Source organism: Pterocles gutturalis, unplaced genomic scaffold (assembly GCF_000699245.1).
Source record: "Pterocles gutturalis isolate BGI_N339 unplaced genomic scaffold, ASM69924v1 scaffold27429, whole genome shotgun sequence".
In the NCBI taxonomy this organism is placed as follows: Eukaryota; Metazoa; Chordata; class Aves; order Pterocliformes; family Pteroclidae; genus Pterocles; species Pterocles gutturalis.
Genome location: NW_010136571.1, coordinates 27,705 through 47,208, shown reverse-complemented (window position 1 = coordinate 47,208; position 19,504 = coordinate 27,705). Strand labels below are relative to the sequence as shown.

General features: G+C 40.2%; 1 protein-coding gene across 1 annotated transcript in view; it reads left to right on the top strand.

Moving 5' to 3' along the window:
• Positions 1–1,783: 1,783 nt before the first annotated feature.
• The window catches only part of STK4 (serine/threonine kinase 4), a gene marked incomplete at its 5' end in the record, with an annotated part of 41,529 nt that continues 23,808 nt past the window's right edge, over positions 1,784–19,504 (top strand). The window contains 8 exons of the mRNA XM_010082361.1: positions 1,784–1,864; positions 2,709–2,837; positions 4,771–4,885; positions 5,424–5,588; positions 5,997–6,164; positions 6,937–7,074; positions 7,718–7,846; positions 10,119–10,305. Of these exons, the coding sequence (XP_010080663.1) occupies positions 1,784–1,864; positions 2,709–2,837; positions 4,771–4,885; positions 5,424–5,588; positions 5,997–6,164; positions 6,937–7,074; positions 7,718–7,846; positions 10,119–10,305 (1,112 nt within the window). The remainder of the gene's footprint in view (positions 1,865–2,708; positions 2,838–4,770; positions 4,886–5,423; positions 5,589–5,996; positions 6,165–6,936; positions 7,075–7,717; positions 7,847–10,118; positions 10,306–19,504) is intronic.

Below are 19,504 nucleotides of genomic sequence, written 5' to 3'. Positions count from 1 at the left end.
CAGTGTTTAACTGTAAGGTGATTCGGATTGGATCTGAATAACGATTTAGGCAAGGTTGGGGTTGTGTTGCTGTTCAGCCGTGCTGTGTAACACCTCGTAGGAAGCAGAGCGTGGCTGGGAGCAGCGAGCGCTGGACGGACTGGACAGTGCAGAGCAATTGCGCTCCTGGGCTACAGCAGAAATGAGGTGGTTTGATGCAAGCGCAGTAGTTGTAGAACACTTTGCCTCCTGTATCGCCACTTTTTGGGCTCCTTGGAAATGGTGGATTGTATGGTCAATGATACTTCCCACCCAGCCTTTCTCCTCTTCCTGCACCCTCCTCTCTCTACGTTTTCAGAAGGACAAGTAACATTCTGTTGGTGAGTGCTTATCTGTGCAGGGAAGCTAGTGACTACTTTCAGTATTTCACCACTTCCTGAGTCTGCTTCTTTTTAATGTTTCCTTTGCTTCAGGAAGCTGTTGTATGTACTCCATGCGTGAACTGCTTCTCCTGTATGGCTTTTGTGTGTAAACATAATAGCCAGGAATCAATGAGTGGTATCTTGCTCTGTTTCTGAAGAAGCTGGGGGAAAAAGATATATATTTAGTATAAAAATTAGTGTGCCTGTGGCTGGAGTTGTGATCTTTAACAGCAGCAGTAAGAGCTTTCAGTAGTAACTGAAACACACATGTTTCAGTTGCAACTGCACACATTTCATTTTAAGCACTGCTCGTTGTGAGACCAGTAAGTTCTGAAAACTGAGATTAATAAGCTTCTGTGTTTCAAAAACTTATATGAGCTGGTTTGAGGCATTTGGAGGTTTTTTGTTTGGGGTTTTTTTTTTTGTGTTGGTGGTTGTTGTTTCAGTTTGTTTTTTTTTTTAGTTCGTGTGGAAATGCAAGAGGCTTGTCTGTAGGCTACTCGATACTGTTTGTTCGACAGTAAAATACTTTGTTTCCAAACTTTTTTTATGTAGTATTTTCCTGTTTCAGGAGATTTTTTTTTTTTTTTTGGTGAACAGCTCTCTTGTGTGGTAGAGACGGTCTGAAAGAAATGTGGTTGATGATCTTGTTGCTTTGTGTACGGAATCTCCCTGAAAGTTGCACTAGGGGTGAGGGGGGCTGAGTGAAGGGTCACAGTACATAGCATGGTTTTTTTCCCTAGGAAGTATTTCAGCTGACTTGTATCAGCAATGCACTTAAGAGGGATGGGCCAAACAGCACTGAGATTTTGAAAGGGTCACATATCAGTTTCCTTTCCTTTTTTTTTTTCCTCCTGATAGAATTTTCCTAGTATATGTCCAGGCCCACAAAGTTTAGATTTGAATTTCTGATGTTAAAAATGTTCAGGTGAGATCAGTATTGCCTCCTTCCTCCCAACAAATGTATTCCACACTTATTCTAAGACATGAGGGAAGATGATGTTCCCTTTTGCATGGCCTTAGTGCGTGTACTTCCATTCAGGATATTGAGCTTTAGCAGATATGTTTAATAGCTCCAAGGCTCTGCAGTGCTGTGTTGGGATCTGACCACCAGCGTATATATCCCGAGATGTGTTTCCACCAAGAACTGTAGATTTGTGTGCCTGATGAAATTCTGGTCTCTGTAACTCCCAGTCCTCTTTTGCTCTTGGGTCCTGATAGTATTTGGTCTCCTTGTCAGGTGAAATAAACTTACTTCATAGCCGATGTACTTCATGCTAACCCTTGCATGCATTTAAGCAGTGCTATTTATTCTTCTGTTTCAACAAAGCCCGAACTCCTGTAAAATTAAATGTAATAATTCCATATTCTTACATCTACAGGCAGCTGAAGAAGTTGGATGAAGACAGTTTAACCAAACAACCTGAAGAAGTATTTGATGTATTGGAGAAGCTTGGAGAAGGGTATGTGTTCTGTTCCAATGTGCCCAATGTACATTTCTCTAAGAACAAACCTATGTAATGGGTATGTGCTCAGTGGTCTCTGATTTTTTTGCTTTTGTCTTGATCCTATTACTGCAACGGTATGTACTGGCATAGTGACACTGTTTCGTTAGTAACAGAACAAAGAATTTGTTTCCCCAAAGTATGATATCTTAAACCAAACAGTAGTTTATATCTCGGCAGCAGGGAATTAAAAGATTGCTGAAAATGCCAGTCTGGAGTTGACAGGGCTCTGTGGGAACCGAGAGGTTTTGTAGTTCATCCTGGGTACCTCTTACAGAAGATCCACATGTTGGAAATGAACTTTTGTTCCATCATGCCACTTGGTAAGGCAGAGCAGCATGGCCATGCTTGGTGAGTGATGTGTTTGCCATCTCAAGCAGTTAATTTGAAAAAACTGGTTTGTAAATCTGCCTGGCTGCTGTAAGTAAAGAAGCTGGAAATAAGGCAGATAATATCTGACCAGAACAAGCAAACCTCTCTGACCACTGATGCTCAGCTGGAAATGTATGCTGGAAAAAGAGAATTGTATTTGTTGGATTGGTGTAAAAGGCCATTCCAAAGCTGCGGGCAGTGTAATGATGGTTGGCTCTTTTCTGACCGTCTCGGTGTGCTGTGACTTATTCACATTATTATAGTGTTTAGAAGCTAGTGGACTGATTATTTACAGTAAACTACAAAATATTTTAGCAGAAGGATAGTTAACTTTTTACCTGAGGGCTGCACTTGCAAACAGCAAAACCTTAACATTTGCTTTTTAAAAATGTTATTGTATTAAGTGTTTGTTTAATATTTTGTTTTGTAGCTCCTATGGCAGTGTGTTCAAAGCCATTCATAAAGAAACGGGTCAAGTTGTTGCAATTAAACAAGTTCCTGTGGAATCTGACCTGCAAGAGATTATAAAGGAAATATCCATAATGCAGCAATGTGACAGGTAAATGTATACTGCAAAACCCATTATCGGTGTGCAAAGAAAAGTATTGATTTGGCATTTAATCAAATAAAAGCCATGATGTTGCCTTAAATGTTTTTTAAAAGGCTGGACTTGTACAATCAAGTTACCCGTATCAACTGAGTCATGTTAACTGACCATTTGGGTAGTGTTAATCCAAGCAAAGGTAAGACAACAAAAATTTAGCTTGCAACGAGAGAGCATTATGCTACGTTGAATAACCTTGCACTTGCTGCCAGCAAAGAGCCAAGCGTGTGAGCAGGTACAGCAGTTCTCCCGATGTGCCATCGCTTATTGAGCAGCGGTAACTCGATTGTGTGCTAGAGCAGCAGTTCCCATGTCCAAAGGGTAATGACTTCTAAACAAGTTTTGGTAGGGACATAGAAAACTGTTAGAAGAGGGGTTTTTGTGTGTTTGTTTTTAAGGAGCACGTGGATGAGAGCCACTAATGCATGACTGCTCTTGCATGTGCGTAATCTATAGGCTGTCGTCTGCTTGTGGCAGAATTGTCCTTCCTGGCCGTTTTCTGCCTGTGCAGGTTCTAGTGTGGTACAAGCTGTCTGCTGATCTGAGCATCCCCAGAATAACTTGCTGGCAGCTCTGCGGGCTGCTGGTTGGCTCTCTGCGTTGTCTTTGCATGTTTCTTATGAGAAAAAGATATTGTAAAAAACTTAGCTAATGAAGAGCTCGTGGGTGCAGAAGACCCGCTCTCAAAGTGTGTCCTAGGCTGAAGGTTTAAAATATACTAATTTCTTCTGGTATTATGAATTTAACCTTAAGAAACAGTACTTTGATGGACTTCAGCCATGGAAAACCATTTAAAATAAATTACATTAGCAATATAAATCTGTGGTCCCAGTCACTTACTCTGTTGCTCTTCACTCACTATTTTTAAATGAAAGTGATTGGTGGCAGACAACAAAATGCAATTTGAAAAGAAATTGTTAATGAAAAATCTTACTGTGTAACTGGGAAAACATTACTAGATGTCTCTTTCTTAAAATAAATTAAATATTAACATCGTAAGGCCTGAAATGAGACCTTACAGTTATGAACAGCAGAGGGAGCGAATCACTGGAGCATCATGTTTTCTGTGCAAGCATTAAGGGACACTGTGCAGCATGACTGACTGCGTTTTGCTAGTTTTACAGTTTTTCATTAGAAATACTCAGCAGAGAGTGGATAAAGTGCACTTCTGTTCCTTAGCTCTGTTCCCACAAAATTAGGAACAGTCTCTGTTAGTTTTCTGCTTTACCTTTTCCAAGGACAGATGGTTATTCTGATCAATATAGTTTTTACTAGGTGGTTGCTTTTTTGGGCAGCCAGATGCTGCCTGTGAGGGACAGTCTTAGGCTGTACTGGATTGCTGAGATACATCCTGGACTAAATTGTAGAAACAAGTAGGCGTGTGTGGTAGCGGGGGAACATTCCTCTCAATCAACATGATAGCTGTTTTCCAGCAAACTTTGGACCTTATTTGATGTTTCTGTTTTGTTGCAAATGCTCTGCAGCAGCTTTACCAGGGACTGCCATGTCTGTTTCTCATTCCTTTGTCCTGCCTTCTTGCTTGCCACAGCACTGCCCTTGTTGTAATCCAGTTTAGGGAGCTAAACCAGACTGAAGGCTAATCGCTCCTTATTTCTGTAGGATTTATTTTCAGATGGTTTAACTCCCTGAACTGACTGACTGGCAGGTGAGATGAGCACCGCTGTGGGGAAGAGGCTTGGCAGGGCTGCGCTGGTCCTGTGCCAGTTCAGACTGTTTTGGAATACTTCTGATCAGGGTTTCAGTGGCACTTCAACTCTTAATTTCTAAAATTTACTCAGGGACTTTGCAATGTGTTGTGCTTGTTCAGTTATGCTGGTTACTGGTATTTGACCCTTTGTTTTCTTCTCCTTTTTTTCACATTTCATAGTCCTCACGTGGTGAAATATTATGGCAGCTATTTTAAGAACACAGACCTGTGGATAGTCATGGAATACTGTGGTGCTGGATCCGTGTCTGATATAATTCGATTACGAAATAAAACTGTACGTCCTTCCTCCTTTTTAATGTATCAATGGGAAATATGGGTGTCCAGCAGCTCAAGGAACCTGAGTAGTTTGGGCTTAATTCTCACGGTGTCAATGCCAGACACAACCATTGGCCATAACGTGAGCTGTGGGTCCTTTGTTCCTCTGAAAATGAGAAAGCTGATTACATTGATCGCATTTTGGTTATCTGGTTAATGTAATTGGTGGAGCAGGTTTTGATTTGTTGGCTTTCCTGAAAACCCAGACCCATTCCAAATAACAGACTCTGCTTTGCTTTGGTTATTGTAGGATAGGAATTACTAGCTGAGAAAGGGTTATGGTATGTGAAATGTGGTACGTGTGTGTATGTCTGCTGGTTGTAATCTAATTCTACTACCTAATGCTGTAAGTTGCTAACTAATTTCCCATTAGTATGGCAACCTTTGGTGAAGGCAACTAAATGGCAATTAGGGAATCTCAGAAAAACACGGACTGAGGCACAATAGTGTTACATCTCAGCAACTGGTAGCTTGTCAGTAACTCTTCTTTTCTTTAGCTCACAGAGGAGGAAATTGCTACAATAGTGCAATCAACACTGAAAGGACTAGAGTACCTGCATTTCATGAGGAAAATACACAGGGACATCAAAGCTGGAAATATATTGCTAAATACAGAGGGACATGCTAAACTTGCAGATTTTGGAGTGGCAGGACAGCTTACAGTAAGTACAACAATGATTGTTGCATACACTTCAGTTTATCTTTTTAACTCGCATGCAAGTATGACGAGCTTGTGGGGATTTCGAGAAATTGTTCTAAACTGGTTTTTAGCACTTTACATCAACATAATGAAATCCTAAACCAGCAACAGATCAGTGCAGATCTTCCTCTGTGGAAGCTGTTATACCTGAGTAATGGTTTGTAATAGCATTTACTGTTTTCTTCAGGACATTTGTAACTTCTGTAAGCACATTTCAATTCCTCTTGCAGCGCTTCGTATCCCAGTCTTGCTGAGTCTAATAATGTGCATGTGCGCAAATAGAAGATAATTAGGGTAATAATTCATTAATAAAAGTGTGTGGCTAGTACAGTTGCCATTATCTGTATTTTTATCCTGCTCTTCTTCTCAGGACACCATGGCAAAGCGGAACACAGTTATAGGGACCCCATTTTGGATGGCTCCAGAAGTGATTCAAGAAATTGGGTATAACTGTGTTGCAGACATCTGGTCTCTGGGAATCACTGCGATAGAAATGGCGGAAGGCAAACCACCATATGCAGATATTCATCCTATGCGGGTAAGGACTGTGGCCTTTTAAAATGTATTGCTGTACGGAAAGGTTTTGCTGAATAACATATTAACATTCCATCTTGCTTTTAATTAGAATAAATGATTTGTTTTCTGTCAGTTCTTTGTACTGTTGATTAAATGAAAAACAGTTGTTTGAGAAGGAGAATCTTCATGGAAGATTAATGGGAAGGAAAATCATGGTCTCTTCTGTTAAGACATAGCTGCAGCTGCCTGTGTTGGGGGTGATGTAACATATTTTCAGCTGTATTATCCTAGAATCATGAAGGCTGGAAAAGACCTCAAGGATCATCAAGTCCAACTGTCAACCCAACACCACCTAGCCCACTAAACCACGTCCCGAAGCACCACATCTACATGTTTCTTGAACCCCTCCAGGGATGGTGACTCCACCACTTCCCTGGACAGCCTGTTCCAATGCCTGATCGGTCTTTCAGTGAAGAAATTTTTCCTAATATCCAACCCCTTTTTTTTTTTTTAATGCAAGCACAAACTTTTAAGGCTTAAAAATGGCAGATCCACACCATTTGGGGCATATAATGGCTCAGATAGAAGTGTAAGCATCTAGTGAGAAAATCTGGTTTCTTGCTGCTACTTGATCCCTCTGAGTGTGTGTAATATTGGCACAAACTCTTCAGAAGCAGCAAACTTGAAATGTCTTATTGTTTGTCAATACCAGTGTGTGTTTGTGTGTATTTATGTTGTATAGTTGGAAAGCTTTAAACTTTCTTTGGAAATCTGGAATATTCTTCTGTTTTCAGGCAATTTTCATGATTCCTACCAATCCACCTCCAACATTCCGGAAACCAGAGCTCTGGTCAGACAGTTTCACCGACTTTGTAAAACAGTGTCTAGTCAAGAGCCCAGAGCAGCGTGCCACTGCAACACAGCTTCTGCAGGTCTGCCTTTTCTTAGAAGAACGTAAGCTCTAGAGAACGCTTGCTAGGGTAGCCAGGGCTGTGTGTCTGATGTTGGTTTCATTTCTTGCTGCTCCTGCTCACTACAGATTTTACTTTTTAGTATCTGATTTTAAAAATCTTACCCTCAACTTCAACTTTTCAGTTCTTCTTGAAGAACCAGTCTAATGGCAACTTCCTACCATTGTCTTCTCTGGTTTCTTTTCTGTTTGTTTGGCTTTTGGAGGTTTTTTTTTTACTTTCAAATTCTCACACACACTGCCAAGAAACTGCCTTTTAAAACACTCAAAAGGGGAGGCTAAATGAAAGCGATTACCAGGCCTAGACCATTCTGAGCAATGATCTGTGTAATTAGTTCTGGACAGCTGCTAAGGAAAGAAATAAGTTAGAGTTGAGGGAGGGGAATGAGCCCAAGGTCTCACAGCAGTGGTGCCTTTGGAGCATGATCTTGTTTGGAGCGTGGGAGGTGTCTCTCCTGTGCCAAAGAGAAGTATTAGATTTTTATTTTAGTAATGTATTGAGTTAAACCTTAATTTTGGTTCCAAGTAGGCTGTAGTAACAGTGTTTTTTACTATTGTATCTTGGGCTGGAGGTAGTGCTTATTTGTTTTTGAAATACTTCCCAGCATCCATTTGTTAAAAGTGCCAAAGGAGTGTCAATTCTGCGAGACTTGATTAATGAAGCAATGGATATCAAGCTGAAACGTCAAGAGGCACAACAGCGTGAACTAGATCAAGATGATGAAGAAAATTCAGTGAGTATTTAATAGCAACAATGTGCGAAGTCCCAGCTCTTGCTCCTTTCATAAGGCTTAGCTGCTCTGGGTTTTGGTTTTGTGATATTTTGTCCAAGTGCCCATGGATTTGACTTGGTTCTTGAGTTTTCTACTTTATGATTGCTTAACTTGATGCTTGGTCCCTGCTCAGTCTTTTTATTTGAGTGGGATAGTCAGCACATATGGCTTATTGTTTAGCTAGAGACCTGTGATTGAATAGGTCTGCAAAGTAGTGTATGCAAAAGACTTGATTCATTTTTGCAGTTAGATTATTTATGCAGTAATGAGAATTTTTCATTGTAGATTCAGGTCTTAGACTGCTCTCCTAGTATAAAGTAATAATATCATCTGTGATACACTGTGATATAAGTATGTTATGTTGTTTTACTATTGTTGTGCTTTAGAACCCCCCTTATAGAAACTTTCTATTACACAAGAGCAACCGCCAGAAACCTGAGGTGAGGGCATGACAAGTGTTCAGGGGATTGCTGTGAATTTAAGTTTGGGCTCCTTGTTTCAGTGGTTACAGCATGTGAATATGGAAAGCATGTTGAAAGCTGTTTTTTGAGCCTCTGCCTGCTTCAACCTGAATAAATGAAATGGGCAACAAAAGGCATTGTGTGCCAGGCCTGTCAGGGGTTAGACTGGAATAGCATGGCCCACAGTATCTGTGCTGAAGGTATTGTTTGTCTAGTTTTCCAGTTTAGGACCACCTATTTATTCAGTGTGGAAGTAACTTTGTCACATTGCCATGATGTCGACTCTGAGAGTATTGTCCTTACCCTCTCTCCGTCATTTCTGACTGATCTGGAGTCACACTGCTGAGCGATGGTGTCTGTGTAGTGGAGTTGAGTGGTTTCTGTTGGTGTGTGTGTTTTCCCAAAGCTTCTCCTCTCTGTGTCTGCTAGCAGAAGAGTGTTCCCAAGCACTTCCCACATACTGTGGAAATTTCTGCTGTAGTCCTTTGTTAAATGATATGTAGCTAACAAATTTATTACTTCCTCTCACCCACTCATCTCCACGTAAAATTACTTTTCCTCCTTTAATGTCTCATGTAGTTTTCTCCTCCTCTTGCTGTTGGTTCTGAGGTTGGGAAGTAAGTGATACAGATTCCCTTGACAGAACAGATAAAACGCATGGAACACCAGAACGTGGAGGGTGTACTTCTTTCTTTCAGTGACATTGAGATGGAGTGTTACAGCTTGATGTGTGAGACCTGTGGTTTCCCTCTAATGCTAAGTCAGATCAGTAAGCCTGTGGTCACGTACAAAGAACTTCATTCTTGTAACAAAACATGAGCATCTTATCCAAGGTGAGATGCCTAGAAACTCTGCTGTAAACCTAGGAACTGACTTCTGTTGTTGTAGTTGGGTGCCTGGTCCGCATTTCCAAGAAACTAAATAGATTGTGGAAATTTTGACCTCGTTCTTAATGAAATCCTAGTTGCAATATATACCTACTGAAGCACACACCACCTATTGAAACTGCTGTGTCTGGCCACTGTAACTATCTGCCAGGAAGTTGTCCTACCAGAATTTGTTTCAGGAGCTTGTGTTTTCCTCCAGGTCTCTTGAGCCTTGACAGCAATAATTCAATTTCTATAATATTAGTACCTGTTAACAAATGGAAAGAGAAGAAATAATTTTAATCTGAAAAAAGTGACTAGACTTGCCCTTTTAAAGATTTGCAAGTTAAGTTCATTCTTTGTCAGTGCTTCTGAAGTTTATAGCAAGTAAGACTACCTAAATGTTAAAGACAGACTCCTAAAAAATAGGGTGATCGCTTTTCTTCAGTGTGCCAAAGGCACCCCAGACTTGATTGACTTGATAGACTTGTTGCTGTCTAATAACTAATGACTCCTCAGTGAGCTGTACCACATGGGATAGGGTTTTAGGTCTACTATTAAAACTGGCAACGTGATTAGAAACACTTAATGACTTGAGTGAGTATTATCATCTACTCTTATAGACAGGTCACCAGCTCAGAAATGAGATACAACTCACATTGAGAAGCTTCTGCTGATTATTTGTCTGTTCTCTTATTTATCATGCTGGCAGAAAATACGAAGACTTTTCATTACCTGTTTGGAGATGACAGGGAGAGAACTAAGTGCATAAAACAAAATGTCGCTTCTATGTGTATTTGTAAAAATCTCTGAATTAGTAAGGCTTGCTGGTGTTGTTGAATACCGACTTTCTTCCTGGGACTTCACCACCATCTGTAAAAATGTATTTACGGCATCCTTGTACAGGAAGAAGATGAAACCGATTCAGGTACCATGGTGAGGGCAAGCGGAGATGAAACTGGTACCATACGAGCTGTCAACACCATGACTGATGGAGCCAACACAATGATAGAACATGATGGCACCTTGGAATCCCAGCTGGGTACAATGGTCATAAACACAGAAGAGGAAGAGGAGGAGGGCACCATGAAAAGTAAGAAAACATCTTTAGGTCCTAAGCAATTTTCTAGAAATTAATGTGGGCTATGATATGTATTCCCAACCTGCTTTGATATTTTTGGTAGCTTATTGTGATGCCTTTTGGTTGTAGAGATCTAAAACTCTTAGGTCAATGCCCCCTGGCAGTAGAGAAGAGAGACCTTTCTAGGTCCAAGTTTCAAGCCATTTTTTCAGTCCTGCACTTGATATAACTGATGAGTTGTTCACAAATTTCCACAAGTTTCTGTGCTGATTGAATAAGATCTGATTCTAGCTATATGGGGTTTTTGTTGGTTCTTTTTGTCTGTTTTGTGTTTTTCACTGAACGTAGAGGAGAGAGACTCTAGCAAAGGGTTAACAGAAAAATTGTGTGACTTTAGGAGATGATCTGTCTGCAACCTGGCATCTGAAACAGCAAGTCTGTTTCAGAATTGATGCATCAATTAAGGGCTACACTTATGAAATGACAAATACCTTGCACATTTCAAGCACAGCAGGGCACACAGTGGAAGGAGCTAGCATCTCTCTGGACTTGGGCATTTCTTTAGTGTTACTTTAGTTAATAAGGACAGTGGAATAGACTGTGTGTTGCTGTTCTGAGACATTCAAGTTGAAATCCATTCTGCCCTAAAATAGAAAAGCTTACTGAAACTTGAAGCCATGACAGAGGATGTAAGATTTAAAATGATGTGACTTTGATCTCTGATAGTCTGTGGGAGACCTCACAGCTTGAACTGGAAAAGGGTTAAAAATGTTTCTTTGATGAAAGAAATGGCAGGGAGAGCCTCCCTGGAAATGTAGGACTAGAAGAAAAAGAATATTTTCTCAGCTATGGATTCTCATAAAAAGCTATTCTCACTGATTGGGTGGACTTGACAGTATTGAGGCAGAGGTAGTTGTTGATGTCTCAGCTGGCCAGCATGGGTGCTTGCTCAAGGACTGAGGAAAGTGCTGAGTAGGGGCTCAGCAGTAGTAAAATATGACCGTCATAGGCAAGGCTCGTACTTTTGGCTCTTTCACTGCTTCCAAAGCCTTTCCTGGCCATCTGATTTTTAATCTTTAGCTATTGTGGGAGAAGAAAAACTCTCAACAGGAGTTTGGAAAAATTCTTTTGTTGGGAATTTCAGTGTTGAAAGCTTCTGTGTGGGGACCCTTTAGAGCCTGTTGAAAGTTACTGGTTTTGAGAGTGAAATTCCAGCAGAACCCATTTAAATAGTTTTGCGAACTTTGGCAAAAGCTAATGCAGCACTTTAAACCCAGAGGCGTCAGCCCATGTAGCGGCTTGTGCCAACAAAGACAAGGAGTAATGCAGTCGAGTTTTGTGGAACAAGGTAGCTCTAGCAAGGAGACAGAGGGATGCTTAGGGTAGTTTAAAAGGTCACCCAAAGAGTGGGACTTGTTAACAGCCTTAAATAAACCCAGTGTAGCTGCTGTTTCTTTACAAATAGACAACACCGTTAGTTTCTCATCATCAGGGTGTGCTGTTCCATTTCATGATTCACAATAGCAGAGGTTTTACTGTCTGTGGTGCTCCAGCACTGGCTGCCAAAGGTGTGTAAGTAAAGCACCTCTTCATTTTATCTTCCTGTGTTTAACATGCGCTTATCTTCTCACCAGCTTTTTAAGATTGCCGCACTTGTAACTCAAAAGCATCCAATGCTCTCTACAGACTAGTGTACAGAGTTTTGAGAGGAGGCCTTTGATAATATCTCTTCTGCAAGGACATGCTCTCTTTTTGGGTAGTTATGAAGATATTGCAGTCTCTTGAACAGGGTGTAGTATCTAACCTCAAGAGGGAGCTCCAGAACAAGCTCTAAGAGCTCTAGATCTTTGTGACTAGAAAGTCGAGTTTTTATTTTAAAACCCCCTTAGGCTTTAGACTTCTTAAAAACACTCTGTTCTTAAACTGCTGCTGTGTAACCCTGTTCAAAGCTGAGTATACATCAGAAGTGCCTGAGTAGCTCTGTGTTCTGGAGGAAGCTTTCTGAGATCCTGGGTGCAGGTGATGTTTGACGCTGGTATTGCTTTCACATCCACAGGTTCAATACCTTATAGTATTTAGTGAAACAGCTGCACTTAGTGCAACCTCTGCTGCAGGTTGTGCTGTATTTTAATGACTTTAATTCCAAGAAATCTGATGTTAATGAAAGCAATTGTACCAGGCTAAAACTTAACTTTTCCTTAAGACCTTATTCCCTTTCTTCCCTGTAGCATAATGCTGAAATTCTTGCTGCTGCACAGAGCGTTTCTGTGTTTGTGGCTGGGATGCACTGCAAGGCAGTGTCTCTGAGCAGCTTGCCCTTCATGTGAATTGCCTATAGCTCCATTTTTCTGCTTGCCGTTTCCATATTCATGTTCTCCTAATATTCAGTTAAATTGATTTAACTGTAAAGCTCACCAGCCTGCTGCAGAACTCTCTGGAGCAAATTTTTTTTGTAATCATAACTATAAATGTAATAATACTGTTTGGAAACCACTAATTGTGGAGAAGCTTCATTGATTCAGATTTTTGAAGAAGTCTATATTTCACTTGGTAGCTTGTGTTATGACTCACAATAAAACCTGTTTTAAGTCAATAAAAAAGTTCTGTTTTTTTTCTTGCACAGCAAGTAGGAGAATTTAGCTTTCCTACGTGTCTTGGGCTTTGTAACTCCAGGCTTCTGAGCTTGTCTTCTAGCCCTTTCTCCTAATTCGAAAAAATAAATCCATCTCTTCACCAGTTTTTGGTTTGGTTTTTTCTTAATGTAAAAAGTGTTTGTAGGACATTAGGACATTGAAATATGATGCTTTAGAGTGGGTTGTCTTCAAAATCTCTAGTAAACAATTTCCAATAGCCTTGAAAGTGATTCTTACGTAAATCAATTCATGACTTTTCAGGCTCAGGAAAAGCATTCTTAAATTCCAGTATTTTAAATGCCAGTATTTTACATTGTAGGGGAAGGTTCATTTGTAATCAGTTGGGCTGTAATTCTTTCCTTAAATTCTTTCATTTGCTTGGCTTTTTTCTGGGCACTCAATATAAATATTCAGGCAGCATTAAAGATGTCACTATGACATTCTCTTACACATTCTGAAAGCACTCAAGTGATTGCCTGAAACCGCAGATACTAAATTTTGCTGCGACACATTTTACTTATAAATCGATTGCTAACATATTACTTATGGATTGCAGTTAAACTCTTCCAGGAAAACTCTGGAAGCAGCTGAAGAACTATAGATGAAGAATCATTTGTAACAACAGACATTTCCATTGTGCTTGAGAGCTGGAATAACTTGTGAACTGTGAATATGTCTGAAATAATCTTTTTTTAAAATTGTTCTATGAAAGAATATAGAGTGCTAGTACATAGTGCAGCATTTTTTACTCTTTTTGCTTTTTCTGCTTTATTTGCTGTAGGTCTTTAGATAGTGGAAATTTGGCATGAGTTTGTCTCTTTGATTTAAAGAGTGGAATATAATTTTATAATAAAGCAGATAAACGTATTGCCTTCCTTGGACTCTGCAGTATGATCATATCCAAGTGAAATAGGATCTAGTCTGTCTAGTACTATAATCTGTCCTATCTTCTATGTTAAATTGCCTCTTGCTTGTTTAAGCACCAAATAAAATGACACTGGAGAATATAGAGCTGCCAAGAGTGGTGTGAGTTGGGCTGTCTGGTTTTTGGGCAGAGATGAATGAGGGATTTGGGCGGAAGAATTGTGGGTGTGGGGTTTTGTTGACATGACATGCATTCAGTTGAACGTCTAGTGCAGAGGCAGACCAGAAGCTCTGATGACACTGTTGCCTCTACCTGCACCTTACACTATCAAGGTAAACATTTCTAATAGTTTCTGAATGTTTAAAATAAAATATTCTAGGCTTAATTCTTATAAGAAAGTTAGGGGTGGTTTGGGTTGGTTTTTTTTTTGCTTTTACCATGCCCATGCTGTTAAGCATGGTTGTGTCCTTTTAAAAAGCTATTTCCCCTTTTGAGGGGAGATAGGGTTTCATTAGCAAATTAAATGAGCTGAGATGCCAACTTGGCAACTTCCTATTAGAAAAATGATTGAGTAAGCTTGTTAGTCTGGGTGGCTTTGTGAGGCATCCAGTGGGTGACACTTAAACCTAAACTAGAGCAGTGTTACTGCCAAGGCTCAGGAAGCTTTGTCTCTCTGCTAATTAACCTGTAATTTTTCATGTAAAGCAATGACTGTAAAAGCTGTAACATGAACAGCAGGATGAATATGGATGGCAGAGGTTTATGTGATTGCCTTAATATTATAATTGAATAAAGTATTACTGCATCCAGTGGGTGACACTTAAACCTAAACTAGAGCAGTGTTACTGCCAAGGCTCAGGAAGCTTTGTCTCTCTGCTAATTAACCTGTAATTTTTCATGTAAAGCAATGACTGTAAAAGCTGTAACATGAACAGCAGGATGAATATGGATGGCAGAGGTTTATGTGATTGCCTTAATATTACAATTGAATAAAGTATTACTGGTATGTATGTAGCTGTGGGTGGTGTAATATCAGGAGTTGTCCTAAAAAGTGCAGGGGCATGTTATCCAAATAGCTGATGCAGGTACTGTAGAGAATAGCTCCACATCTTGTCTGGATTTACGTCATGTGTATCTCAAAGATATTGGCTGTGTTTTGCCTCTGTTTTTCTCTGTGGACAATAGCTCCTCATAGCAGCTTCCCACTACTTAGTGTTATTAATGTCCAGTGGTACAGTTCTGTGTTTAAAATAAATTGGTCCATTTAGGCACAATTGGATCGTAAACCACTCGTAGCGTTATGCATTTAAATGGCACACTGTTTATAGAAACACCTACATTGATTAAATTCTTCTCAAACTGTAAGAAGCATTATTCTGCCACTCTTGAGGTGTGGAGAATATAAATCTTCACAGATAAGTCTTCTAGGTGTGTTCCTTTATGACTTTTATCTTAATAGCAGCCCTGCTGGCAAACTCAACATAAACAGCAGCCAGCCCGATTTAAGAATATCAAGTTGTGTGGCCATGCAGCCTGTATTTTTGAGCGATGGGAGGAGTTGTATGAGCTGTCATTTTGCTGCTGGGTTTTTGCTGTGGGTTTTGTTTTTCCTGTTTTGAATAGTGTAGGCTGCTGGATGTCTGTGCAGTGTGTTAGCAATTGAAATAGTGGCTCTGCGCAGACTGCAGCATGAAGAAAAGTTAAGTCTGGGGTCTAAGCTGGATGCTTGTCCACCTTTGGTTGTCCTGAATATTTGAGAAAGCTTTAACTCTAAAAAATAACTCTGTTAATATTTATAGTTTCAGAGACATTGAAATGGGAGAAAGGGATGTATATGTTTCACACAGCTATATTGACTGTTCCTAACACTTTATTATTAAGCACCCCTGCATTTGTGATGGTGGGGGACAAAGTAGGGGGATATTTCTTTTCTGGACAGAACATTGTCTTGAGGAAGATGTGAACTGTGACTAATAGAGCCATACAGGAGGCAGTATGTTTCAGGAGACTCAACCAAGAGACAGAGTAGTAGTAAATCACTTAGTAAGTATGTCTCTGTCCCATTTGTGTGCATATATTTGCACATACAGACAAACTGTAACCTACCTGTCTCTTCTAAGAATAAACTCACTTCTTACTGGATCAAAATAAACCCCAGAGAAAGCATTCCTCCTGAGCAGGAATGAGGAAAACTCTATTCATTCTTAAATTCCTTAACTGCAGACATTTAAAATCAAATTAGTTTTTACCAGCAGAATTTCAAGCTTCAGTAAAAAAAATGTTCATTGCCCTGTTGTGTTCTGCTCTCTCTAGATAAGCAAATGAGTTTTGGGTTATGAATAGAAAGGGTGTTGGCAAATGCTCACTTGGTTGTGTGCCATCTGGGGAGCCTGAGCTGTTACCCACAGTGTGCTGGACCTGAAAACTGCATCCCTGTTGATGAGGTGGTTTCTCATTAAGATTCATCAGAACCCGAGCCAGCTGATGCAGGATGTGAAATGTTCACTTTGTTCTTGGTACACCTTCACATCTCGCTGCCTGTGTCACGGACTGCGGTTGCTGGACTGGATTAGCAATTCAAGCTAATGAGGTGAAAGATGTAAGGTGTTCACTGAAAATTTGTGACAGAGGAAGAAAGCTGCTATATATCTATAATTTTTTTCTGAGTTTTTATGTTAAAAAAAGATCCTAAAGGAGGTAACCTGCTCTTAAACAGCTTTCATTACTGTGAGGATTTCCTCCTCTTTCAGAAAGAGTCCTCAATCACACACACCATAGCTTTAGGTGAGTGTTGGTGCTCTTCTCCTTAGATGACTTTGATGTCTTATATTCATTAAAAGAGGTTAGTTAGGATATCTAGTGTTGATTTTTTTTTTATGGTCATTTAGGAGCTCCTTCTTAATAGCCGGATCTGTCAGGTATGTTCTGCTTTGATTTAGGTTGAGATAGTCCATAATTATGGGAAGACTTGTCCTCATAAGCTTCAGTAGATATGAAGTGTTATGTGGTCTGCTTTTAATGTGAGGAAATCTCAGCTTGTGTTGCCATGGGGTGAGTTCATTAATGATGGAACACTTTTTGCTCTGGTTGAATAAATTGGTGTCTCTGTGCTCAGCTGCATAAAATGACTCAGTCCTGTTCATACTGTACAAATTATGCTGTCCAGCTGCTGAAGTTCATCTGCGATCTCTAAGAAATAGCCTGCAGCAAATAAAACTGCAATTCCATTTGAAATTAATATTAATGAAGTGTTGCTTGCAGATAATCATCAGGCTCTGTTTTGTGCATCCCAAATACGGGTGCATTTTCAGTCTTAAAGTTACATAATTCAATCTAAAGCAGACAGATGCTTACTGAGACTACTGGGGACTAAAGCTGTTACGTGAGAAGTCAGGGAAAGATCTGTACTTATTTGGACCACTAAAATGAGAGATGACATTGGATGTGAGAAGTCTTAAAAAAAAAAAAAGGCAAGGGGGGAAAGTGAATACTGTCAAGGATTATGGTTTGAATGCCACAGAGCTGAGGCTTGCTCAAGAACTAGTGCATGTACACTGGCTACCCATCAACTGCAGACTGGAAATCAGAGGGGTTGTAACTGCAGGAGAACAGCAAGGCTGTCGACAGCAAGGACAAAGCAAACAGATTGCTTTACAGTAGATCTTGATCCCTCTGTGAAAGGGACGATATAATCTTGTGTATGATAGCAGAAGACTGTGCTGCTTGTCCCAGGGGATCCTTTCTGCCGTTATCACTGCCTTTAGTCAGATGTATGGCTCTGCTGGCTTTAAAGTTAACATGAGTGCTCTTCACTGCAGCTCTGCAGAGCTTTTTGGAGCTCCTGCTCACAGGGTTGTGACTTCCTGAGCTTTGTGCAGAGCAGTCGTGGTACTTTCCTAGCACAAGTCAACTTAAAATTTTTTGCTTTTGTTGCTCCTGACACCACCTCCTTGTAAACAGAAGTATTCTCCAGAGCTAAGGCTGGTTGTCTCTTTAAAGATTGCAGCCTCCTGAAATCTTGACAAATACACATACATGTACCAAGTATCACGTTTTAGTTTGATACTGCTAACATAGTAATTGATCACATCATTGTTGATTTACATTACCTTCTTTGTAGATTAATTTGTAGCATGATCTCCTGACTGTTCCCAGCCGCAACTCTAGCTCCAGTTTTCATGATGCAAGGCAGGAAATCGCTCCCTGTGGCTTCAAGAGTAGGTATTTTAAGTATTAACTGTATTAACTTAACTGACGTGAGTAAAGAGGACACAAAACGCGTTCCTGAGGTTTTCGTTCTCTCTCATGACAAGGTTTGTGACTCTAGAATTCACCCCAGGTAGATAATTGTGATCTCTTTCAAGAGGAAAGAACAAAACAGGGATTCTTCTGCTGTCAAGTTTAAGTAGAGAAGAATAATTTAGGAGAAAAGCAGAAGTTCTAGTTTCATTACTCAGCAAGCCTGTTCAGATAGAAGGACTTTGTAATCCCATGTTCCTTTTGAAAGCATCCTTTGAAGCTCGGGAGCTTCTGAAAATTTTCAATTGTGAGAGCTAATTTGACAAAATCAACAAAATGAGTGCTTTGATTTCTGGAACTAGATGATACTGAATGATCTGGTTTCACAGGTATTCTTTACGGCTGGAAAAAAGGTCAATCTTGTGCTGGTTTAATTGACTATTCTGTTTCTTCTTTATAATTCTGCTTTCTTGCAGCATCGTATGGAAATAGAAATGTCTTGAAGGCTCTCCACACCTTCTTTGTCATCTTTTGCTTGGTGTGAGGAGGTCTGTATGCTGCAGTCAGCCACTAAGCCTGACCTCTTCCATTCCCTCAAGTATCCAGACAGGTGACATTTTTTGGGAAGGAGCACATTGTTGTTTTAGTTTTTTCCCTCAAAACTTGTCATTGCTGTAGCCTAGCAGAGGAGAGGGTCCAGTATGCTGAGAGGGGTTCTGCTCCTCACCACACGGCCAGCAGGACGCCGAGCAGTCCTGCCCAGCTCTGTCCAGCTAGCCTGAACCTGCCATTCTGCAGTCAGCTGGACCGGCTCCAGCAGAGCTGCGGTGTTCCATTTGTGTAATTAATACAGCTCCTAAAAGATGACTGTGTATCTTAAATGGTAGACCATTAATGGCTCCAGGGACCTCTCACTGCTCATCCTTATAAGCAACTCTAGGTTCCAAAATAAATGCATGGTGAAGCCTTTCTTGTCACCGCAGGGTGACCTTCTCTTCTCTGGCTCTTCTCTGCCACGCTTGTGATCTCACTTTCTGTCAAATGCTCATATTTTAGTCTAACCCTATAAAACGAGGAAGCTAAATGCTTTTTGGCACAGACACGTTCCGTGCGGTGTCATCTTTCAGCAGCATCTGCTTCTGCAAATAGCAGTGATCGATTTTTGTCTTCAGCTGCCTGTTACCAAAATCTTAAAGATATAGCGGTGTGATCCTTGTGTTGAATTAATAGCAGATCATCTTTGGAAAGATGACACTACTGTTAAGTGCCAAGATTGATGAAAAGAAATCCAGTCGTGCTGGGAAGATAATTGATTTCATGTAACGTTGGTTTTTCTGAATATGCGTCCCTACTGAGATGGTAGCAGCAACTAAAATTTCAGGCATTTTAGATCTGCGTTCTGTAGATTTTTCATTTTATATTATTTTTTCCCTTTCTTTGTTTGTCAGTTAACAATCTGTTAAAAAAACAAAAC